Below are 24,138 nucleotides of genomic sequence, written 5' to 3'. Positions count from 1 at the left end.
ACTAACAGCCCAGGACCTGGACCCACCCTTCACCCTCTCCTCCATTCTCAAAGGAAGAGGCAGCTTGTCTTCATCATGTCGGTCCCTGTGTTCTTCTATCAAACCCCAAACAGGGTGCCCCTTGCTTACTAGGCACAGTCCAAGCTCCTCGACACTTAGGGCACTCCTCTGAGAGGACCGGGAGGAAAGAATCCAAGGGTAAGAGCAGAAGAGAAACCTTGTGGTAAGGGAGAAGTCTCTGGAGAAGTTCCTTCCAAATGGTCTTTGCCTTTCCTGTGTAGCAGAAGAGCCATTTGCTAAAAATCAGGGTGCGGGTGGGACTGGGCAATTGAAAAGAGGTTAGAATTTCTACAACAGGCGGGGTGCAAGACTGTGGAAAATACAGAAAGCTGGAATGGAACTGTAGGTTTCTAACTTAAAAAGAGTGATTTAGGGGCGCCTGGGTGGCTCAGTCGGTTAAGCGTCTGACTCTTGATTTCAGCTCAGGTCATGATCTCGGGGTGTTGGGATGGAGCCCCGCGCTCAGGGGAGTCTGCTTGGAGATGCTCTCCCTCTGCCCCTCCCCCCACACTCTCTCTTTCTCAAATAAATAATCTTTTTTAAAAAAGAGTGATTTATTTATTTATTTTAAAAGATTTTATTTATTTATTTGACAGACAGAGACACAGCAAGAGAGGGAACACAAGCAGGGGGAGTGGGAGAGGGAGAAGCAGACTCCCTGCTGAGCAGGGAGCCCGATGCGGGGCTCGATGCGGGGCTCGATCCCAGGACCCTGGGATCATGACCCGAGCCGAAGGCAGATGCTTAACAACTGAGCCACCCAGGCACCCCTAAAAAAAGAGTGATTTAAATGGAGTTTTGTTCTTATGTTCTATAACATATATACGTATATCCACCATGTATATTCCTTTGTACACATTGTCAAATGACTGTTTTTAATTTTTAAACCTTTTTACAAAAAAAAAAAGTCCTAAGTACACTTGGCTGGCTCAGTTGGTAGAGCATGCGACTCTTGATCTTGGGGTCAGGTCATGAGTTCAAGCCCCACGTTGGGCATAGAGCTTATATGTATAAAAAAGAAAATCAAAAGGAAGTTCTAAAATAGTCACTAGGAGCCCAATAGGGAACCAGTGACAAAGGGCATGGGACATTAGTATTTGTGAGTGTTTATGATGCAAGATAGTTGTATTACTGAGATGGGAAAGCAAGCTCCTGAGAGGCTGAGTGGCTTGCCTGTGGAAACATAGCTAGAAGGTGTTAGTTTTGGAACTTGACTCCACATGTGTTTGACTCCAAAGCTTGTCTCAGGGTAACACTAGAGTGAATCTACGTGGGTTAAATAGAATCTTAATCGTCAACATGCGCACAGGTTAGTATGAAAAATTGGCCAGGGTTGTGAAGTCCATGCCCACCACATAAGATCATCTCCTGGGACCCACGCCGCAGCCATGCAGTGAGGACCCGTTCTGGACCACCTCTGAATGGTAGTTAGGAGAACCATCTCTCTTTGAAGACCTCCCTCTTCTGTCAGCTTAGCAAATTGTGTCTTTCTTATTCTCAATTGCTCCTTTTGGACCCACTCCTTCCAACTTTGGCCTCATGTCTTCTTTGACCTTGTTCTGGAAAGGGTAGAGATGACTCTATCCGTGTTCACTACAAGATTCCGAGCAACATTTTAGCTGAGCAATTTCCATGAGTAGTGGGTACCTCGTAGCGGGATGATTCAGACCACAGATGAGAGCTGCAAGAGAGGGACTGAGCTACAGTGCCCCAGTCACGAAAGGACTGTTACTTAGGTATACATACCCTCTGCCTTCAGTAAATGCAATATTCACAAACTCACCTTTACAAGACATAAGTTGGGGGATGCTCAATCACATTACTAAAGGATTCTTTCTAGAAGTTCTTTAACGAAGTGGTTCCTCTAGTATCTTTCCAACTGGGTCCAATGGATAAAAATTCCATTAATACCCAATACACTGTGGCAGTGGGAAGGCAACAGGGAATAAAGAAACAAGCAGAGACCAGGAGCTGTGATGCCTGGCTCTTCGTCCTGTCTGTTCTCTTAGGACCCATCCCTGACCTGGAAAGTGAGCACTAATTCTGGACCACCTCTAAATGCCATGACTTTTAAATCCTGGTCAACCTGCACCCAGTCCTATCAAGCAAGATAGACCTGTTTATGAGAAGACTCTGATCGGGGTGCCTGGGTGGCTCAGTTGGTTGGGCGTCTGCCTTTGGCTCAGGTCATGATCCCAGGGTCCTGGGATCAAGTCCCACAACAGTGTTCCCTGCTCTGCAGGGGGGCTGCTTCTCCCTCTTCCTCTGCCTCCCGCTCCCCCTGCTTGTGCTCTCTGTCAAATAAATAAGTAAAATCTCAAAAAAAAAAAAAAAGAAGAAGAAGAAGGAGGAGGAGGAGGAGGAGGAGAAGGCGGCTCTGATAAGAAGAAGAAGAAGAAGGCTCTGATCCTCCAGCTGTGCTGGAAAGAGCCAGAAGGCCAGCAAGTGCCTCAGACTCAGGTGCCCAGTGGGATCCCACCTGTCCTGGTGCTAAGCTCGGCTTCTCCCCATGTCGCTCTAACCTCCGGCTGCATCCACTGCTTCAACCATATCCTCTCTCTGCTCTGAGTTTTCTAGGGCCCCAACTCCCTTGAATTTGTGAAAATTGTTACCGTTTCTGCCAGATTGGCCTCGCCTGCTCCATTAAACTCATATCCTCAACCATCTCCTGTTTTCCCATCATACTTCCTCTCCCACCTCCAAGATTTTACCCAAGAAGTCTCATGATCTTGCTCAAAGAAACCTTCCCAGATTGGTTGGTCCCAGGGCTCCCACGTACAGCTGCATAGTTTGTGGACTGCACAAAGGCACTCACTGAGGGGGCAAGCTGAGAACTGAACTGCATCAGCTTGCCAATCCTTGCACCCTGGCTCAGAGCTGTGCCTACTAGAGGGATTCCCCTTTTTATTTCTGCCCCAAAGGAGCACTTGCTCTCCAAGCTACATGCCATAAGGAATGCACCTGCCCAGAGCCGGCTCCTTTTTCTACTTGGTAACAAGGTTCTTTATGGACCACCGACGTGGCTCCAGCCATGCCCCTCCCGCCCTCAACATTCTCAGGTTCCAAACCCAATCTCCCACCATGACCACTGTACTGGTATGTTTTACTAATTCCTTGTAAAGTTGCTTTCTCTGTCACAATACCTGAAAGCTGGGATCTTGCCTATTTTTCTGTACCCTGGAACCTAAGAAAACTTTTTTTCCCCTCCCTCTCTTCAAGCTCAATGATAAACAAGGAACGGAAGTTAGAGACCGGGTGAAGTCCAGGACCTGCAGGGGTGGGTAAATCAGGGGCGGGGTGGTGGTCAGCCAGACTGAGGCAGGGGGCTGGCTGGCACCCTCTCGATGGCCCTGCCAGCCCCATCACCCCCCCTCAAGAAATGGGGCCAGCTCTATGCAAATGTGCTCTTGCCCAGGGGTCCGGTTTCGTCTCTCCGAGCTCCTGGCACAGCAGAACCAACGTGAGCAGCCGCTTGGCAGGACAGAGAAGGGCAGGCTAGCAGTCCCAAGGCTCAGGTGACAGGGCCAGGCCCAGGAGACGGGGATGGTTACTGGGGCTTTAACAGCCCTCCTGATGCCAATCTCGGGCTGAAAACTCGGTATTTCCACTTGGAACAAGAAACATGGGCAAGAGGGCTGGGGACAGCAGGGCACTGTACCAGGAGTGCCCCCTGCAGGTCTCACTGGGCGGCGCCAGAACAGAAGAACGCAGCACGGGGTGGGTGGGGATCTCAGGAGTCGCCCGGGAGGAGGATGACAAGGAGGAGAAGGAAGATCTAGCTAGCATTTACCGAGTACTCGCAGTGTGCCAGGGATTGCCTCATGTAAGCCTCATGACAACCCGCAAGAGAGGGACAATACAGTTATTCTCATTTCTTGGTTGAAGAAACTGTTCAGAGAGGTTAAGCAACCTGCTCAAAGTCACCCAGCTAACAGTGGACATGATGTGGGAAACAAAGGCAGAAGAAAAATTATTAAATTTCTTTACTACCTAGAGCCCACTGACAAGTCCTCGAAACAGACACAGTGACCTTCCCCTAGGGACTCAACTGCCTCGATGTTAATACTTTGCTAAGGGCAAAAGGCGATTCTAGTCTGAGCCCCGCCCCCAATCCTGTAAGTCTACTTTAATGTATAAGAATTCCTTTGGAAACTTCCTTTATCTCTAAACCCTCCAAGATATGTGTTGGCAATCATCCCCCAAGCATACGGCCCACCGATACACATCTGAAGGGTCTCATGCCTCAGGTTTTATTAGATGGTAACAAATGACCTTTTCCCAACAATAGCTAGCCCTCTCAAGGTCCTGGAAACCTTGCTTCCAAAATTCCTTAGAGACTTACACTATCCCTAACCCCCTCCCAACTTGAAAGTATATAATGGGCCACTCCTCATGACCCCATTGCAGTCCTTTCTGCCCAGGGGTCCTGTCCCCGTGCTTTAATAAAATCACCTTTTTGCACCAAAGACGTCTCAAGAATTCTTTCTTGGCCGTCGGCTTCGAACCCTAATAAGGTCTTTCCTACATCAGACAGAGTTGAGACTTGAACCCAGATCACTGCCTCCTGAGATTATATTACTCAGTACTACCTTTTCCACCTTACCAGGTCATTCCAGCAACTTCTAACCCTCCGGTGTCGATTTCTACATCTCCCTGCTCCTCTGGCTCATATCTTCTTATTCCAGCTTAAAGGAATCTGGAGAAGAACAGATCAATATCTTGGGTATAATGGCACTAATAATAACACCTGCCATTTGTATACCACTCTCTGCTTTTAATTATTTCCCTGGGGAAAATGAGCTTTGAAATATTTGTATTTCTCCAAATTTTGTTCTGATTTTTATCCATGTTCCTACACCTATTTCCATAGTTATGATCAACTTATAAGAATATTTGTACGTGCTGCTTTTTCATGCAAGAGTGTGCCTCCACGCCCATTTACATATATGAACGTAGTAACCGATTATGTTCCTATGTCACAGCTATTCCATTACTGAGGCCCGGTGGCTTTGTGAAGAGCACGCAGTGAGGCAGGGACACCCATGGGTGAGTCTGACTACGATCTCTGCCTCTGCGACATTTGGCAAATCGTCTTTCTCTGTTTTAGTTTCTCATCTATAAATGGAGAAGATCATACCCATCTCATGGGGCCCCTCCCTGGGCTGTTAGATGAGTCCTCTAGTTCATAGCTGCTGCTCGAGGAATTATCAGCGGTAACATTAGCATTATGTGTTTGCGTGTCTTTCTCCCCCACTAGACCACGAGCTCCACGTGGGCAGAGACCAAGTCATTTCTGTAACCACCCCCACCCAGCACATTGCCCGGCACTTGGGCTCCACCGAAGTTCGTTGCATGAACAGTTTTAAGCCCTAATCCAGGCTTTTCTCTCTGTAGGACGTTTGGGTTGTTTCTAGACTTTTCGCTGTTAACAAAATACACTTTAAAGCCCTTCTATTTATGTTGCCTCATTTGATCTGCACACCCCGTGAAGCCGGCTGAAAGGGGATATTTGCACGTATCCATGCCCTGTGTAAAACAGAACAACTGTGGTTCAAGGAAACGAAACAAATCCTTTGGGTCACGTTACAAATCAGTGACAAAGATTAGAACCCCTGACCCCACCTCCTTTCCTTGGGTGAATCTCTTCTCTCTCTAGCTACGTCCTTCTGGATCAGGGCGCCCTCTTCAAAAATGGGAGACATGCTGGTGTCTGCCTGAGAGCAGTACTGCACCCAGAGGCCCCTGCTGGAGGTCATGAGCTGCCAGCTCCCAGGTGGCCCTCTGAATCCCCAGGAGACCGAAGGCCTTATTCCCAAACACATCAGGGCCCGCATTTTCTCAGAGCAAGAAGCTTCTCAGGGAAGAGCGTGCTGGCTTTTCTTTTCTTTTCTTTTTATTTTTTTTTCCTGAGGGGGTAAGGAGGCGAGCTCTGAGTTGTCCAGGAGGAGGGACTTGGGCTAAAAATAGCTATGGCGTGTGGCTCAGCCTCTAGTGGTACCCAGGACTGGGGAGGGGAGGGGATGCTCTAGAGCTGTCGCCAGACTGGTTGCTGTGGAAACAAGAGAGGAGCAGGGGAGCCTGGGAAGTGCGGATGACACAGATAGCAAGTCCTGGTCAGAGCTGCCGCTACATTTAGGAGAAACGGCGGTGTCTGTGGCTCCCACCCTCCAAGGGGGCCGGGGAAGGGGTGGTGTCAGGGGCATGGACGCTACCCCCCAGGGGTCTCTGCTGCCGGCTCCTCTCCTCTCCACACGCTGTGAGTTGAGTTGCGGGGGACTTGGGTTTGGGCCCCTAAATCCAAGGCAAGTGGGGGCTTGGGAACGGCTCGTTCCTGAGGGAGTTTTCACCAGATCCCCTTCCAAAAAATAAACCCTCTTGCTGGCCAGCACTCCCTAGGGGGAGAAAGGGCGATCCAGGAAAATGTGGCACTGGGGTCTTCTGGAGAGGGGTCACAGCATGCACAAGAACGAAGAAGGAGTAGGCTGGAGGAACAGGGATCTTTGGAGGGAAGGTGCAGAAATCAAGTCTATTTCACACCTTTACTTCCCCGTTGAGAAATATGCAGCCTCCACTCAGGAAGACAGGAGAGGGGACACAATCAAAGTAAGGCTCACCTAGATCCCCGGGGCAATGGAGAGCAAGAGAGATCTGGCGGTGATCAGACCGTGGGGTTCCTTCCCGCCCCTGGGCAGAGAGATCTGTCTAAGCAGGCAGATTGGGAGTCAGATTACCTAAGACCCTGGGCAAACATCTGGAAGCCCACCTGGGGCTGACGCTAGGATAAGTGGGACCCAGGTACTCTTCTGCATGACTTGGGGTGTCTGAGCAGTCCGTGCTTAGAACTTCTAGAGGACATCCCTGGCTGCAGGGAGGGAAAGGGAAGCCCACTGTTGTGGGAGGGGAAGACCCTAATCTGCATTGGACCCTGTGTCCCCTGACTCCTCTTGGAAAATAAATGTGGGGGGCGTCCCTAAGCTCCAAGCTATCTTTTTTGGGTTTTCCTCCTGTCCTCTCCCCCAGTATACACACACACACACACACACACAGATCCTCCCAAGGTCTGGCTGCCCAGCACCTCATTCCAGAACTTAAATTCTGGAGACCCGGGTTTGGAGTTGCATATCCAGGCGGTCTCTCCCCAGGACCTGGTCAAACATCCAGGCCATCTGTGATCCTTGTCACATTCCTCCCAGCCATTCAGCCCTCCCCCACCCCAGCCAACCCAGGTTTCCCTGGAATGGGAGGACAGAACAATTCCCAGGAAGAGGGGAAGGCTGAAGAGAACCAAGTCCTTCCTCTGAACCTTTCCTTGTAGGGGTCTGGGGCCTAGGGAGGGGCTCTGGACCTCTCTCTCAGGGCACATTGTAGCTCAGGTCGCTCCTCTGGGGGAAGAATTTGAAGCAAAATCAGGTGGGCTTCCCTTGGAATGTGAGCTCTGGGGCATATGGTGGGGGGGATGCTGTGCTTAGGGTAGTCAGAGGGAAGTGGGAGGCTGCAGGCAAAGAACCGGAGGGAGTGGGGAGATAAATGTGGGTGCTTAGTGCTTCACTTGCTCTGATGGAGGAGGGCTCGTGAGGAACAGACTAGACGGGTATACAAGCCTGACTCCTGGTGAACTTTGTGCTTCCTCTACCTGGGCTGTCCGTGTTGATCTCCTACCTCGCAGCCCTCCTGCCCCCTTTCAGGCTGCTTCTACGGTGGAAAGAACCCAGGGGACAGGGGGCAGACACCCAACAGCGACTGGGGGGGTCCTAGTGCTCCGGGAGGACTTGGAGTGGGCACGTCCTAGGGTGGGAATGTTCAGCCCTTGCCCACTGGGTACGTTGCGCTGCCCTTCCGCCCCCTGCACGTCTTCTCCGTCAGCTGGCGGAGAGCGGACAGCTGTGGGAGGGGGCCGAGCGAGCGAGGGGCGCGGGGAGCAAGGAAGAGGACTGCGTGCGGGTGTCGCGGTGAAGTTCGGGGTAGGGGGGAGCGGGTCCGGGGACGGCGCAGGCCGCAGCCGGGGTGCGCGCGGGGGCCCTCGGGCGGGGTCGGGGGGGGGTGGTCTGTGTCCCGGGGCGGGGGAAGGGAGGGGAGGGGAGGGGAAGGGAGGGGAGGGGAGGGGACGGGAGGGGAGAGGAGGGGAGTGGACGGGGGGGGGGACGGGAGGGGAGGGGACGGGAGGGGAGAGGAGGGTAGTGGACGGGGGGGGGGACGGGAGGGTAGTGGACGGGGGGGACGGGAGGGGAGAGGAGGGTAGTGGACGGGGGGGGACGGGAGGGTAGTGGACGGGGGGGACGGGAGGGGAGAGGAGGGTAGTGGACGGGGGGGGACGGGAGGGGACGGGAGGGGAGGGGACGGAACGGAACGGGACGGGAGGGGAGGGGAGGGGGAGGGCAGCGGGCGGCCTCCGCGGCGCCCCCGGCTCGGGGAGTGAGGGAAGCCCCCCCCGCCGCGCCCCGGGGTGGGGGTGGGGGTGGGGGGCCGGGGGCGGCGGCCGCACGGGGCGCCCCCCGGTGGTCGTGGCGGCTGGGGGCGAGCCGGGGCTGACGCGCCGCGCGCTCCGGTCCCGCAGGCCCCCTGCGGCCGCCGCCATGGCGCGGGCCGGCGCCCCCCGCTCGCCGGGCCCCGAGCCGCCGCGCCGCCGCGGCCGCCAGCGCTACGTGGAGAAGGACGGCCGGTGCAACGTGCAGCAGGGCAACGTGCGCGAGCCGGGCCGCTACCTGACCGACCTGTTCACCACGCTGGCCGACCTGCAGTGGCGCCTCAGCCTGCTCTTCTTCGTGCTCGCCTACGCGCTCACCTGGCTCTTCTTCGGCGCCATCTGGTGGCTGGTGGCCTACGGCCGCGGCGACCTGGAGCACCTGGGCGACGCGGCGTGGACGCCGTGCGTCAACAACCTCAACGGCTTCGTGGCCGCCTTCCTGTTCTCCATCGAGACGGAGACCACCATCGGCTACGGGCACCGCGTCATCACCGACCAGTGCCCCGAGGGCATCGCGCTGCTGCTGCTGCAGGCCATCCTGGGCTCCATGGTGAACGCCTTCATGGTGGGCTGCATGTTCGTCAAGATCTCGCAGCCCAACAAGCGCGCCGCCACGCTCGTCTTCTCGTCGCACGCCGTGGTGTCGCTGCGCGACGGCCGCCTGTGCCTCATGTTCCGCGTGGGCGACCTGCGCTCGTCGCACATCGTGGAGGCTTCCATCCGCGCCAAGCTCATCCGCTCGCGCCAGACGCTCGAGGGCGAGTTCATCCCGCTGCACCAGACCGACCTCAGCGTGGGCTTCGACACGGGCGACGACCGCCTCTTCCTCGTGTCGCCGCTCGTCATCAGCCACGAGATCGACGCCGCCAGCCCCTTCTGGGAGGCGTCGCGCCGCGCCCTGGAGAGGGACGACTTCGAGATCGTCGTCATCCTCGAGGGCATGGTGGAAGCCACGGGTGCGGATGGGGTGGGGGGGGGTGGGGGCGGGGGGCGGGGGGGGGTGAGGATGGCGTGGGGCGGGGCGGCGTCCCCCCGGGGGCCGCGAAGTCGGGGTCCCCGGGAGCGGGACCGCCCCGGAGCTCACACGCAGCCAGAGCTCGCTGCGGGGCCCACACGGACCCGAAGCGTGGTGCCTCCGAGTTCATCTGGTCCTAGCGAAGGCCACTTCTTGTGATCGTGCTCGTTTCCAGACAGGAGACTGCCCCGAGGAGAGGTTAAGACAGCTGTCCCTGGTCGCCGGGGAAATAGGTGGATAAGGAGGGGCAGTCCGGCTGCGGGGTTTGGGGTTCCGGGGCTGGAAGAAGGGGTAGGTTCACGGGTTTTCCACTGCTGAGAGGTCCAGGCCCCTGAACTTGGTGGTGAGGGTCTTCCATGGCTCAAATTATTCCTAGCCTGGACCTTAGGAACAGGTGGACAGCCGGTCTTTCTTCCGCCTCAGTTTCCCCACCCATCAAAAGACTCTCAACTTCCACTGACAAAGGAAGTGGATGGTCTTAGCATTTCTGGGCCCGTTTCCAGAAGGAGCTGTCAGCACCCCTGTGATGTCAGTAACTCAGGCCTACACAGTGAAGGGTCTGGGAGCAGGTCGGAGAGGCCAAGGCACGGGCACAGATGCGGTGCTCTGACACTGGACATCTGGACGCGGGGGGAGGACAAGAAAACCGCAGTGGGTGACCACAGGGCCATGAGGTGTGGCCTGCGCTGTGGCCTCTGCTGGCTTCCCAGGCCGGTGCCCTCAAACGCCTTTCCTGGCCCTGCCTGCCGAGCCTCTCTTTCACCACCCTCTGCCCCAGTGCTCCCCATTGCTTCTTTACCACCCCCCGCCCCCGGCTCCTTCTAGTTCCTGCTCTTTCCCCTAGTCACCTGGTCACCTGGGCCCTTTCCTTGCTGTCTAGCCAGTTGTCACTCTCCTGCCAGGCCCCGAGGCAGCTGCTGTCCTTGCGGAGAGGTCCCTGCCCAGCCCGCTTCTCCTGATACCCCAGCACCTCCCTCTGTTCCTCACAGACCTCTCTCCCCAGTGTCCCTTCCTCCTCTCCTGCCCTTCCCCCACTGGACACTTCCTATTCCAGCCTTCACACCCATGTCCCCAAGATGTGTCAGGGCAGGGCTTGCAATGCCGAGAGCCAGTCTCTGGTTAGCTAATGTTCAGTCTTCATTCTCCCTTGTTCTGAGGTGGGTGTGGGCTGGGGGAGAGACCCGGGGGGTAGAAGGAGGATCGCCTGCCCTGGTGGGTGTGCGCACCCAACAGGGTGCAGACGACTGGGGAGGGGGTGTGGAGGAGATAGGGATGGGAGCTCATCTGACTTTTCTAAGGGACAAAGTTGGAAAGGATGGCAATATTTTGGGTGAGAGAGTCAGGATTCAAAATGCTTTTGAAAAGCAAGGATAATGAGCCAAAACCCAACAAGATGACATTTAAAAGGAATAAATATAAAATTCTACATTTAGGCTTTAAAAAAATCACTTATGTAAGCACCACATTGAAAAGCTCTGGTGAAAAAAAGCACCGGGGGTTTTAGTTGGCCACAGGCTTGATGTCGCAGTGCTGCGATACAGCTTCCAGAAATGTTTACGTAACGTCATCTTGGGCCCTATTAGCTAAAGCCTCATGGCCAGGAGAGGAGGTGGTGAGCCCTCTCCTGTGCATGGATCAGGCCACAGCTGGAGATTTATCATTTTATTTATCATATATATATTTTTTAATCATACTGAAAGTGCTGAAAGGGTCCTCCTTGGCCATTCAGGTTTGCAATCGAGAAAGTAAAATTTCTGGAAGCCAGGTCACATAAGGAATGGGGGAGCCAGGGATGTTCAGCCTGAAGAAGAGAAGACATGACGGGCCCTGAGGTTCCTGAATGGGTGTCAAATGGCACTGAGGAGGAGCAAAAGCAAGGGGTGGAAATCCTGGGGAGGCAGATTTTTGCTCTTTTTTTTTTTTTTTAAGATTTTATTTATTTGTCATATATAGAGAGAGAGCACATAAGCAGGGAGAGAGGCAGGCAGAGGAAGAAGCAGGCTCCTTGGGGCGCCTGGGTGGCTCAGTCGTTAAGCGTCTGCCTTCGGCTCAGGTCATGATCCCAGGGTCCTGGGATGGAGCCCCGCATCGGGCTCTCTGCTCCTCGGGAAGCCTGCTTTTCCCTCTCCCACCCCCCCTGCTTGTGTTCCCTCTCTCGCTGTGCCTCTCTCTGTCAAATAAATAAATAAAATCTTTAAAAAAAAAAAAAAGAAGAAGAAGCAGGCTCCTTGCCGAGCAGGGAGCCCAATAGGGGACTCAATCCCAGGACCCTGGGATCATGACCTGAGCCGAAGGCAGACGCTTAACCGACTGAGCCACCCAGGTGTCCCCAGATTTTAGCTCTTATTTAAGAACAACCGATTAGAGGTGTCACACTTGTGAGGTGGTGAGCTCTCCATCCTGGGTGGTGATAAGTACCAGCTCGATGCCCATTAGTGGGATGCTCCAATGGGAAGCCCTGTGTGGAAAGGGAAGTTGGACTAGATGATCCCTAAGGTCAGTTTCAAGGTTAAGCTTCTCTGATGGGCAGAGGAGGGGAGAGATGGGCTGGAGGTTGACAGAGTTAGGACGAATGCAGAAGAGAGGGAGCTGGGCAGGTATAGGAAGGAGTTGAGAAGGGGGAGAAGACGGGCTGGACCAAAGGGGGGTGGGGGACCCTTGGGGAGGGAGAGAGGGAGGGGTGTGGGAATAGGGTTGTGGAATGAGAGCCAGGAGAGGGAAGCCTGGGGCTGGGATCCCCCCCTGACCCGTGCCCCTCCCCCCAGGAATGACATGCCAAGCTCGGAGCTCCTACCTGGTGGATGAGGTGCTGTGGGGCCACCGCTTCACATCAGTGCTCACCCTGGAGGATGGCTTCTATGAGGTGGACTATGCCAGCTTCCACCAGACCTTTGAGGTGCCCACACCCTCGTGCAGCGCCCGGGAGCTGGCCGAAGCCGCTGCCCGCCTTGACGCCCATCTTTACTGGTCCATCCCCAGCCGGCTGGATGAGAAGGTGGAGGAGGAGGGGGCCGGGGAGGGGGCAGGGGGAGAGGCTGGTGCTGACAAGGAGCAGAACGGCTGCCTGCCGCCCCCAGAGAGCGAGTCCAAGGTGTGACCCGTTTCCTCCAGACCCCTGTGGCAGGGCCAGACACGGGTACCTGGGAGCTGCATGTCAGAGGTGGAGGAGGCAGGCAAGAGCCCTGGGAATGTGCTGAAGCTGGAGCAGCCCCTCAGATTCTCAAGCCTAGAATCCAGTGGAAGGGAGGGGTCCGATTTCAGGGAGCGTGGGGACAGGTGAACATACCAGCCTGTGTTTGACCTTCACATCTGTTCAGGGGTGGATGGATGGACAGAAGGATGGACTGCTGTGGGCCGGATGGGGAGGTGGTAGCAGACAGAGGGACGCTGGGGGCTAGGTAAACGGACAGACAGAGGCGGTGCACTCGGGACTGCTGCTAACCCATACAGCATCTTTGTGCAAATTCTAAAAAGGCACCCTTTACCTCCAGGCCGATGCCACCCCAAACCAGAGTGCACGGCTTGGGGAGCAGAGTGTGGGCTGGACTTTAGTCCCCACTCATCTCCTCAGCCAGCCTCCCCGTGTATGGCATACCTGTCTCAGTGGACACAGTGGCCCGAGCTGACCCAGAGGAGAGAAGGCTGGATGGAGAGGTGGGCCGAGACGAGGGTGCCCTCCCTGCTCCACCCCTACCACGGTGACGGGAGAGCAGGAGGATGGAAGCCTGCAGGGGTGGCCCAGCAGGGTGTGAATGACCTTGCCCCCCCTGAGTGCAGGAAAACAGGTGGTGTGGCCCCAGAGCGGGGCCTGGGAAAGGAGAACCAGGGATGGCTATTCTCTGAGAGTGGAATGAGACCTCGTAAATAGCACTGCAGAGGCAGGAGGGGGAGAGGGACATTCTGAGGAGGAAGACGGGCCAGGGGAGAGACCCAGAAAGTGAGTTCACTAGAGCTGGGAGACGGGGGCCCGCCGGAAAGCAGAATTTGTCTGGGGGCACGGTGAGAGGGCCTTCCCAGCATTCACTGGATGCACACCGAGTACAGAACACGGACCCCACATAGGTGGGGTGGGCATTCAGAGGCCCCTGTCCCTATCCTCAGAATGCAGTGCACCTGGGAAAACAGAGGAATAAGCCCCTGTGGCAACTGAACAAGATATGGTTCAGACGGAGCCTGAGCCATCTCTCGGAGCAGAGGGCAGGAGGGTTTGGCGATCAGAAATCTAGGGAGTAAGGCACAGAGAATGAGTAAGCCAGCAGTTATCAAACTGGTGTGTGCGTCAGAGTCACCTGGATGGCTTGCAAAAGCAGACTGCTGGGCCCCACTCCCAGAGCTTCTGACTCAGTAGGTCTGGGGTAGAGATCAAAAATTTGCATTTCTAGCAAGTTCTCAGGTCATGCTGATGCTGCTGGAATGGGGGCCACACTTTAAGAACCACTGCTCTACACAAAGACTTGGGAGTCGTATCAGAAGTAGCTGAGGGGGAACTGAGGGAAAGCTGAGGAGCAGCTGAGAAGCTGAGGAGTAGCTGAGGGGGAGTGAGGGGTAGATGAGGAGAAGCTGAGGGGTAGATGAGGAATAGCTGAGAAGCTGAGGAGTTGCTGAGGAGAAGCTGAAGAGAAGCTGAGGAATAGCTCAGGGGTAGATGAAGAGAAGCTGATGGTAGCTAAGGAATAGCTGAAAAGCCGAAGCTGAGGAGTAACTGAGGGGGAGCTGAGGAGAAGCTGAGGGTAGCTAAGGAATAGCTGAGAAGCTGAAGGGAAGCTGAGGAGGAGCTGAGGGGGAGCTGAAGAGAAGCTGAGGGGGAAGGAGGAGGAGCTGAGGAGAAGCTGAGAGGGAACTGAGGAGGAGCTGAAGAGAAGCTGAGGAATAGCTCAGGGTAGATGAGGAGAAGCTGAGGGTAGCTAAGGACTGGCTGAGAAGCTGAAGGGGAGCTGAGGGGGAACCGAGGAGGAGCTAAGGAGAAGCTGAGAGGGAACTGAGGAGGAGCTGAAGAGAAGCTGAGGAATAGCTCAGGGTAGATGAGAAGCTGAGGGTAGCTAAGGAATAGCTGAGAAGCTGAAGGGAAGCTGAGGAGGAGCTGAGGGGGAGCTGAGGGGGAGCTGAAGAGAAGCTGAGGAGCTGAGGGGGAGCTGAAGAGAAGCTGAGGGGGAAGGAGGAGGAGCTGAGGAGGAGCTAAGGGGGAACTGAGAAGCTGAGGAGGAACTGAGGAGTAGCTGAGGGGAAAGCTGAGGAACAGCTGGGGGTGGGGGAGCTGAGGAGAAGCAGAGGATTGCTGGGGGAGGAGACTGAACTATAAAGGGTGGACTATCATGAGTGGGAAAGGGGACCCTGAAACCCAGGCTGCCGAGTTTAACTCTGGGCCTGAGAACTCACCCATCAGGGGAAATAGTGCAGTGATAAGCTGGAGATGGTGTTTGGGGAAGATGAATAGGCAAGATAGGGAAACCGAAGCAGTCAGGAGTCCTCGAGGGGGCTCCTGGGCAGGGGCTGGGGGCTGGAGCAGGAAGGGCATCAGCGGCCCAAGATGGAATCCCTTGTGGGACTTAAGAGGCAGGACTGAATATGGGTGACACGCGAGGGAGAAGCAGGGAGGCCAAACATCTGGCTGCGTCTGTGGCCTGTTGTCCGCCCAGCCGGGCCAGCAGGCCCTGGAGACGCTATTCCCGTCCTACCTCCACCCCCTCCCTGGTCATCGGAACCACCAGGGGCAGCCCCCCAGGACGGTGAGGGGAGAGCAATGACAGGCTGGGATAGGACTGAGGCCAGCGTCAGGCCTCCTGGGAGGAAAGCGATTGTCCAGGCAAGCGCGTACTCCCACAGCACTGGCCCAGCAGTGACCTCCACTTCCGGGTCCTGGCCACAGCCTGCTCCTGTCCTTTAATAAAAGACTGAGCCCCTCGGGGGGAAGCAGCCCTGTCTGCTCCATTCCAGGCTGGGAAGCCACGGTCCTGGGGGTCCCTGGGCCTCCTGAAAGCAGGAAAGGGGGTCAGAGGGGGCTGCCAGCACGGGTCCCCCCAGAGAAACATCTTTGCCTCATGTCACAGGGCTACCTGGGTCACCATCAGTCAAAGATGAGGTCACTGAACCCCCGCATCGGCTGTTCCCTCAAGAACAAATAGTGTGGGGCAGGGTCATTAGGCTTAATTCAGTGAAACAGGTGAGTCTGGACAGGAGGGGTGGCTGTTTGTATCCATGCCACCCAGTTACCGCTCGGGGCACCACTGGGTACAGTGCAAGGAGTCGGGAGCCCTGGGGTGTGCTCCTGACACTGTCACTAATTAGCTCTATGACTCTGGGCGAGGTACACCACTGCTCTGGGCCTCAGTTTCCCCTTCTGTAAAAAGAACACTTAGCACACTAGTAATGCTCAATAAATGTTTAAATAACTGAATTAAAAGAGGTCAACTGGGTGCCCCTTAAGGTGCAGAGCAACTAAGAATTCTCAGATCAGAGAATCTTGAAGCAAAGACAAATTCAGGGGACCCCTGGGGCACTGGAGGGGAGGGGAGCCAAGACCTGGGGGGCGCATGCCGGCTGCGGGGGTGGGGACACCTAGGCAGGGGCTCTGTGGACACACAGGCCCTCCCCGACTGCTGTCCTCGCCGCCACCCAGGGGGCCGTGCTCTGGGGCTTCTTTTCCCCGGCTGTCAGACAGAATAATGAAGATCAGGAGGAAAAAGGCTGAGGCCCCAGGGCCTGGGAGGCGTCAGGTCCAAGAGGAGGAGGACCAAGAATGAGAAGGCAGAGTGGTGTGGGCAACTAGAAAAGGCCTCACCCAGAGGCCCCTGCCCTGCAACATGGGAGAGGGCTGGGAGAGGGGGCCGGGCTCAGTGAACTCACCCCCTCTCTGTGCTCCCCTCCCCGAGCAGAAGTCCCAACAGGGATTGGCAAGGCACCGACAGCTCGGGCAGCAGATGGGACCCAGGTGTCCCCTCCTGGGTGGGTGGCACGGCCCACAGAGGCCAGATGGTGTTTGTGGTGGGAAGGGAGGCCTGGGTCATGCAGAATAGGTTGTCAAGCCCCCAAGAGCCGCCCTGCCACACACCTCAGCCCCAGGGCAGGGAAGACACGGCTAGCCCTGGATTTTATAAAACAAGTTTATTCACATTTTAGAAAAACTAAATCTAGGACAGGGAATGGCCTCCCTATGGGCTGGGCATGAGATCAAGAACAGAAGGCCAGAGGGAGGAGTCAGGAAGGAAGGAGTGGGGGGTGGGGGCCATGTCCCCCACTCTGGGTGGGGGAGGTCAAATAAATTAAAGGAAGGGGGACAGAGGGAGCAGGTAGCCAGGCAACCAGAGGCAGTCTTGGAGCTGGGCGGGCAGACAGTCAACACCTGCAAGAACTGGACAGTGTGGGTGCGCTGAGGACAGAGCCCCGACGTCTGCTCCTTCCCCGGCTGGGGTGGGGAGGGGCAGCTCACCTCAGGACTCGGGGGGGGGGGTGGAGACGAGGTTGGGCTTCTTCTCTCTCACCTGCGCAGCGAGGGATCACCGTTTTCGCAGCCTCTTCATGAAGCAGCAGGTGATGGTGCCAAGGACGGTGGCGCCGGTGACTAGGGCGACCCCAGCACCCACCAGCAGGGGCACAAACAGGGTGTCCAGGGCTGGGTGAGAGTGGACGGCTCGGTTCAGCCTGGGGGCCTCCGCCCTGCCTACTGCCACACCTGTTCCCCGCGCCTTCCCTGCTGGGTTGTGGGCCCCACGTCCATGCACAGACAGCCCGCCCCTGCCCCTCGGCCCTGACTCCGGTCAGTGGGGATGCTGGGGCCGGAAAGGGCTGAAGGCGGGTGTCCGAGACTCTTGGTATGGAGTGATGTGGAGGAGAAGGGGGACAGGAGCAGGAGAAGCACGGGGAAAGGGCAGCAGAAGGGCCCGGGCTGAACGGGGGGGCGTGGAGGGGTCACTCACCGTGCGTGTAGGGGTAGACCGTGACGGGCCCCGAGCGGGCACTGCCCGCCTGGTACCAGCTATAGTCAGCGTGCTGCACCCAGGCGCTGGGGGCGCAGTGGTACACGCCTTCGTCCTCGGGCCCCAAGTCGTGCAGCCGCAGCCGATGGCTTCGGGGCCCCACCAGCTCCACGCTGACAGGGCCTCCTCCAGGCCGGACCCCCAGCTCCGCCACACCGTCCTGGCCCACGCCGCCCACCAGCTGGGCGGGGCCAGAGCTCAGCTCCCCGTCCTTGGGCCGCTCCACCCACCAGCTGGCAGCCAGCCGCAGCCCTGGGGGGCCGCCCTGCACCGAGATGTTGCAGAGCAGGGAGGCCGTCTCCCCACGGTACACGGTGCCTCCCGCCAGCCACGCCGCGGCCTCCAGCACCACGCCTGCGGAACAAGGACGTGGGGCCAGGGGGGCGTGGGGTTAGGACCGCTGGCCAAGCAGCACCCCAGGGAGCTCAAGGGGCTCCCAGAACCCCGAAGAAGAGGAGCGGGAGAGAGGGCGTGGTGGCAGCGGATGCGGAGGGAGAGAGGCCCAGAAACAGAAGGAAAAGGTTCCGCAAGCCCCGACCCCGGGACAGGCCCCAGCCACCGCCCCCCTCACCTTCCTCCCGCACGTGCACGGGGAGCGGCCGGGAGCGGGCACTGGCTGCTTCTCGAAGCCGAGCCCCAGACCCTCGGACGTAGGCCTTGGCGAGGCAGCGGTAGGTGCCCGCATCACCGGGCCTGGCAGCCCCCAGCCGGAGGCGGTAGGTTCTGGACGCCACCTTCTCCATGGCAATGTGCCGGCCCTCGTAGCCAGGGCCCAGGCTGCCCACACCCTCTGTGTCCAGCTGGGCTACCAGGCGGCCAGGCCCTGGCGCCCCCGCGGGGGCCATCTCCCAGCCCACGGAGTAGGCGGCGTGGCGGCCCGGCGGGGGCAGGGCCCCTGACACGTTGCACAGCAGTTCCAAGGGTTCCCCTGGGCCGATCCGACGCTCCCCAGGCCCCACTGCCACTGCCAGCTGGCTGGCTGAAACACAGGACAGGGAAGGGGTGTCACGGAGGCGGGAGGGGGCACGGAGCATGACTGCCGCGCTGTAGTTCCTTCCCCCCGCCCCAGCAGCACCGCGAGGTGGCCCTCTGCCCCTCACGGGGTACGGCCATCCCCACCACCCAGGGCCTCTCGCCTCTCAGCCATGGCCCTCCTCTCTCCACACCCAACTTCTGAGCAGAGAGAACCCGCCAGGGGAGGGAAGGGACGCTAACAGGACCGGCTCCCTCGGGAAGACGGGCTCCCTGGAGTCAGGCAGTGACCATCGGTGCCCCCCTCGGCCACAGCCCCCCCCCGAATACCAGGGCTCCCAGCTCCCACCGTGGGGGGTGTGGCACTCACACAGCGTCTGCACGTCCACGTGGGCCAGGACCGCTCTCTTCTCCGCGATCTGGGCCCAGCTGCCATCGGGGTCCTGAATCCACTCGGCCGCCGTGCAGTGGTAGGTGCCCGCGTCCTCCGCCTGGGCGCCCCCCACCACCATGCGGTACCGCTCGGCCCCCTCCTTGCTCAGCCGCAGCTCCCCTGCGGCCAGCCGCTCGGCATAGGGAGCCCCGGCCTCCACGGCCAAGTCCGGCCGGAGCCCCACCACTTCCTGCAGAGTGGCTCGCCCCACTGGCGCCTCGGGCACCGCTCTCCCGAAGGACACCGCCAGGTGTGTGTGTTCCTGCGTGCTGGTCCGCGCCACGCAGCCCAGGGCCAGCTCCTGCCCCTCGTGCACTGTCAGCCGGGGGGGCGACGTCGGGGCCTGGCGGCCTCGGGGCCCCGGGGGGGTAGCAGACACCTGCAGCGCATCTGGAAGAACTGCACAGAACAGCCGCAGTGAGGGAGGGCTGCGAGCTGGTGGCCCTCGTCACCCCTCCCTGTGCACAAGCTGATTCCCTAAATGGACCGCGGTTAGCTCCTACCGGGCAGAGTTCATCTTGTGTTATCTCTTCTGTGACCCAGTGGTGCCGGGCACACACCAGGCGCTCAATAAATGCTTGCAGAAGTTCACAGCCCAGCCCATCGCCTACTCACCCATATGTTTGGAACTAACCCCTGTCAGGACCACAGAAAAGTGGCTCTGTCTGCCTTCTCAGAAGACAAAGAAACAAAAGAGAGCAAGAATGTCACATGGCCTCACTCCTCCTACCCTACCTCTGCTTCGTCCCCCGCCACCCCCAGTTCTGCATCCCGGAGTCTCTAGGAACGGAGGCCCTTCACCCTAGCGGGCTCCCCCCAGCAGCGAATGCAGGGGACCGGCTCCCCCTTTCCCAGGAGGTAGCCCCACAGAAGAGGAAGGCCGATGGGCTGGAATGAAGAGACCTTGGTTAGAGTCCCGGACTGGCCCCTAACTTGTTGGGTGATTTTGTGCGAGCCACACAACCTCTCTGGGCCTCAGCTTCCTCCGCCACAAAACCTGAGGGGCGGTTAGGCAGGTCCCTCCAGGCCCTGACTCTGGGCCTTTGGGGCGCATGGGCCTGCGCCCACCTCAGGGCCGGTACCTCTGAGCTCCACCTTGCCGCTGTAGCTGCCCAGGTAACGGGCGTCCGTGGAGGGCGTGTAGCACTCGTAAATGCCCGCATCCTGGGCCTGCAGGCGGGCAATCTTGAGCGCCACGGCGTCCCCTTGCAGACGCTGCACCCGCACCTCGCCGGCTGCCACGCGGGGCCCGAAGACGGCGTACGAGAAGCCGGTATCCCTGGTACTGACGATGCCCAGCGCAGCCTCGGGGGCCTCGGGCCTGTAGAAGAACCACTCGAAGTTCTGCTGGGCAGGGCCCTCGTAGCTGCTCACATTGCAGGAGATGGAGATGGCCGTGCCAGCCACGCGGTACAGGGGCCCCTGGGGGACCAGCACCTCCCGGGCAAAGCACTGCGCTCCTGTAGGGGAGGACAGGAGAAGCTGGAGTTGCCTGGGTCCCCACTGTATCCCCCGCTCCCAGCACCACTCTGGCTGCCTGCCCGATAAAGGAGAGCAAACCTGGGGAAGGTGGGGACCCAACCGGGGCCCTGCCCTGGGGACAGGGAAAGGATGCTGCTGGGAGGTAAGACACCTGGACCCCGAGTGGGTTATAGACCCGGCTTTGCCTCAGAACCCAGAAACATCCCATTTCTGGCAGGCCAGAAGTAAGGCACCTACTGGCAGAAAGAGGCCCATCTGCTCTGCCTCCTTGATTTCAGCTGTACCTTGATTGCCTCCCACATCGCCCCCCTCCCAGCCGTTCTGGGCCCGGTCAGTGGGGCCTTCCAGCTAAGGGATTCTGAGGCCACATGGCCCTCTCCTTTGTTTGAGGGGAGTTGGCAAACTCTTGCACAGAAGGGCTGGTCGGCTCAGCTGTGTCACCTGGACCAGGGGACTCCAGACAATAGAGCCAGTGGCCCGAGCAGGACAGGGCACAGACCCAGCCAGTTCTCACCACACAATGCCCTCCCCCCTCCAGCTGTGCCATGAGCTCACTGCTGCTCCCACCCCACGGGGCTGCAGAGGCAGCTGAGCCTTATGGGGCAAGAACCAGCCTCTGCCCTGGCCTCTGGAGGCAGAAGGTCCCCACCCCTCCCCCCAGGGCCTGCCAATCCTCCTGGCTGGCCCAGCTGATGCACAGTGCCCCCGTCCCAACTCCCTAACAAAAGCCTTCATTTGCATATGGTGTGCGTTCACTTACATAAGGTTCCCTCTCTGTTGAGAGGTGCAAACCCCAGCTGTCCCTTCCCATCTTTCTCTCCTCAGAGAGGCCAAAATTCTCTCCTTCATCCTGCCCCAGCAGATACTCCTGAGTCCCTCGGAGGGCCCTGCTTCTTCCTTCTCTCCTTCCACCCTTCCATAGCCCCACTGGATAAGATCCCAGAACTCCAGGCCATAGGAAGGAGGGCTGGGCCAGCCCCCTGCCTCCATTTTACAGATGAGAGACGTAAGGCAAGAGAAGTATAATGTCTTGACTGAGATCCTACTATCCTTAGATGGCTTCCGCAGGCCCCCGCGGAGGGACAAAGCCAGGGAGGAAGATGGGAAACTCCCAGGGGAGGCCGGAGGGGACTGACCTCACCAACCAGAATGTCTGTCACTCCCAGGGGCATACCCAGGGCCTTTCTGCAGAGGCTGGAGGAAAACACGAAGTATGTGGTCAAACTCTGTCCTCCAGCCCCTCCAGACATGCTTCCCTCGACCTTCCCACCTGAGCTGGGCTCTCAGCCCCTTCTTCCTGTAGCTGAGTCCAGGGAGGAGGGAGGCACCTGTGGTCGCTTGGTTAAAGCACATGCTGGGCCTCCGGAGGTTGGGTCCCAGCCACATCCTCATGCCCAGCTGCACTGACACATCTCTCCCTCTCCCAAGACAGTCTCCACTCTGACAGCGAGTGAGTGTGTGACTCAGGAGGGCCCTGCCCCAGGGCATTTCATAATCTAGGCGATGGTGGAGACAGATGAGCTGACACCTTTGGGCCTCCGGGCAGACTCTGCTCAGAAGGGCCCCCTCCCACCTTCCTGGCTCCAGAGCTGCTGATGCTTGGAGATCCCCATGGGAAAGTCGGCCAGCCAGGCCGCCCCAGGAAACCAGCTGCCAGGCAGCTCTCTCCCCAGCCAGAGAGGGGAGGTGGGGCAGAGACCTGCTTTGGAGTCAAACGGATCTGGGTTCAAATCCAAGCCCCAACGCTCACGAGATGGGCGCTCTGGAGCAAATCACTTCACCTTCCTCCTCTTCAGAATGAACCTAAGCGCCTGCACGCAGTGGGCACTCAGATCTCCGCGGGCTCTTCCATGTCTGCGCACCACACTCTCCCACCTCCCCTGGGCTCCTCCACGCCACGCTGCCCACTGGGGACAACCGGCTACCTGCTAGGCAACCGGGCCCCACAGCAACTTCCTCCTGCCTCCCACCCAGGGCCCCGAGGAGAGGCCTCGTTCTAGTTCCCCAGGGCCCATGGACCTATGGAGTGGGGGGGAGGCTCTGCTTGGAGCTGCCCTGGAGCTCTGGTCTAGAAACAGGCCGCTGGGGTGACGTCAGCCTGTGCCTTGACGATGGCAGCTCCGAATCCGGGTGGCAAGGCCACCCCCACTCTGCACTCTTACCGCGAGGGCTTCAGTCTCCCAAACATCTTGTACAGGCAGCCTCCTGTCTCGAAGCCGTACTCCTCCCCGGGCCAGCCCCGAAGGAACCCTCCAGTTCAGACCAGAAGCAGCTGCACTGCCAGGTGCTCTCTCACGCATCCATGCAGCGGTGACCAGAACACCTCACCAGGAACACCCACCCCCACAGACCCAAGGTGCTTGGAGATCCCAGTATCAGTCTCCATGGAGCTTGGTTTCTCCTGAGGCAGGGAGCGGGGAATAAGGGGGTGTGACGAGCACTAAGAGGCTACAGAGCCCAGTGCGACCTGAGAGAGGGAAAGTGGGCAAAGGGAGACCCGGCCCAGGGTGGAGATGGGGGTGACAGGGGGAACTGCCCCAAACCTCAGATGATGAGGTCTGGGGGGAGGGGAACCATCTGGGGAGACTGAACTTCAAAGATCACGGGCAGAACCGGCCCCTGGGCCTCCAGCCAACTCCGGGCAATTATGAAGACGGGCCAGCGCTGCCCACGCAGGGCGGGCACCCAGCGCTGGGCCTCAAGCTCAGTGTGAGGCAAAGGGAGTCGCAGCATTTGGGCGCAGCGACCCCAGGACCTGAGTATGCCGGCTGAGAAGTGGGGCTGGCCCGGCGGCCTGGAGGTGGCACCTCGGTGGGTCCTCACTGGGCCCCAGCCGGGGGCAGCCACTCAGGGTCGCTGGGCGCTGAGCCCGGGGAGGGAGGCTCCAGGCGCCCCTGACGGAGTAGCGGGTGCTAGGGGCTCCGAAACGCTGGGGAGGCGGGCCGGGCTGGGCGCCAGGTGGCAGGCACCTGCCGGCGGGGTGGGGGGCCGTGGCGGGGGCCGGCTTACCCAGCATTAGCAGCAGCAGCGGCGGCGGCAGCCGCGGCAAGGGACCGAGGGCGCCCATCCTGCGCGGCCGGCTTTGGGGAGGCTCCGGGGGTCGGCGCGGGCTCTGGGTGGACGAGGACTGGGGGGGCGCATGCCCGGGAAGGGGGCACGAAGCGGAGCAGCGAGGCGTGGGTGCACGGAGCCGAGGCGAGCGGCGCGGGAGCTTCCAAGTCCCCCCCTTCCCCCTTCTCTTCCTACCGCTTTCCCTCCTTCCGCGGCGACTCGGGAGACCGTTCGCGCCCCGCCCCAAGCCCCGCCCCGGCCCCGCCTGACCCTGGCCTCGCCCCTGGCGCCCCGGCTCCGCCCCGCCCCGCCCCGATCTCGGTCCCAGCCCCGCCCCAACCCCCCCAACCCCCGGACGCCGGACCCACAGCGACCTCTGTTCTGTCTCCGCCCCGCTCCCCGACCCCGGCCCGCTCAGACCCCGGGCCCCGGGCCCCGGATCCCGGATCCGATCTGACTCCGGCCCCGGGCCCCGACCCGCTCCGACCCCGGACCTGCCCCGCCTCCAGACCCCGGCCCTGCTCCGCCCACCTCGGTCCGGGCTCCGCCCCAACCCCGGCTTCAGCCCCGCCCCAACCCCGGACCCCGGCCCCGCCCCGCCCCCACCTCGGTCCCGGCTCCGCCCCTACCCCGGCCGACGCAAAGGGGCGGCACCTGGGCTCCGCCAAACCCCTAGCCAGCCCCCCAC

General features: G+C 59.1%; 2 protein-coding genes and 1 long non-coding RNA gene across 6 annotated transcripts; 1 reads left to right on the top strand and 2 right to left on the bottom strand.

Annotated features, from left to right (window-relative positions):
* Positions 1-696: 696 nt before the first annotated feature.
* LOC144382633 (uncharacterized) lies at positions 697-8,022 on the bottom strand. The gene is made up of 3 exons (XR_013449997.1): positions 6,675-8,022; positions 4,664-4,756; positions 697-830 (listed from the first exon to the last, which is right to left on the bottom strand). It is a non-coding gene; the product is annotated as an uncharacterized LOC144382633 (long non-coding RNA).
* KCNJ9 (potassium inwardly rectifying channel subfamily J member 9) lies at positions 6,182-12,636 on the top strand. Of its 2 annotated transcripts, XM_036091464.2 has the most exons (4): positions 6,182-6,316; positions 8,615-9,480; positions 9,715-9,830; positions 12,305-12,486. In XM_036091464.2, the coding sequence occupies exons 2-4, from the start codon at positions 8,634-8,636 to the stop codon at positions 12,308-12,310; spliced, it is 969 nt and encodes a 322-aa protein (XP_035947357.1). In that variant the 5' UTR covers positions 6,182-6,316; positions 8,615-8,633; the 3' UTR covers positions 12,311-12,486. The 2 variants fall into 2 exon arrangements, with proteins under 2 accessions (XP_035947357.1, XP_035947356.1); XM_036091463.2 differs by lacking the exon at positions 9,715-9,830 and having other exon boundaries at positions 12,305-12,636.
* Positions 12,281-23,687, bottom strand: IGSF8 (immunoglobulin superfamily member 8). 3 transcript variants are annotated; one of them, XM_078078474.1, is made up of 7 exons: positions 23,409-23,687; positions 20,000-20,377; positions 18,855-19,316; positions 18,084-18,491; positions 17,453-17,866; positions 17,018-17,148; positions 12,281-12,933 (listed from the first exon to the last, which is right to left on the bottom strand). In XM_078078474.1, the coding sequence occupies exons 1-6, from the start codon at positions 23,464-23,466 to the stop codon at positions 17,033-17,035; spliced, it is 1,836 nt and encodes a 611-aa protein (XP_077934600.1). In that variant the 5' UTR covers positions 23,467-23,687; the 3' UTR covers positions 12,281-12,933; positions 17,018-17,032. The 3 variants fall into 3 exon arrangements, with proteins under 3 accessions (XP_077934600.1, XP_035947341.1, XP_035947342.1); XM_036091448.2 differs by lacking the exon at positions 12,281-12,933 and adding an exon at positions 16,626-16,887; XM_036091449.2 differs by lacking the exon at positions 12,281-12,933 and adding an exon at positions 16,626-16,878.
* Between the last annotated feature and the right edge of the window lie 451 nt (positions 23,688-24,138).

The sequence above is a fragment of the Halichoerus grypus genome, chromosome 7 (genome assembly GCF_964656455.1).
Source record: "Halichoerus grypus chromosome 7, mHalGry1.hap1.1, whole genome shotgun sequence".
NCBI lineage: Eukaryota > Metazoa > Chordata > Mammalia > Carnivora > Phocidae > Halichoerus > Halichoerus grypus.
This window is presented reverse-complemented; position numbering and strand designations above follow the sequence as displayed.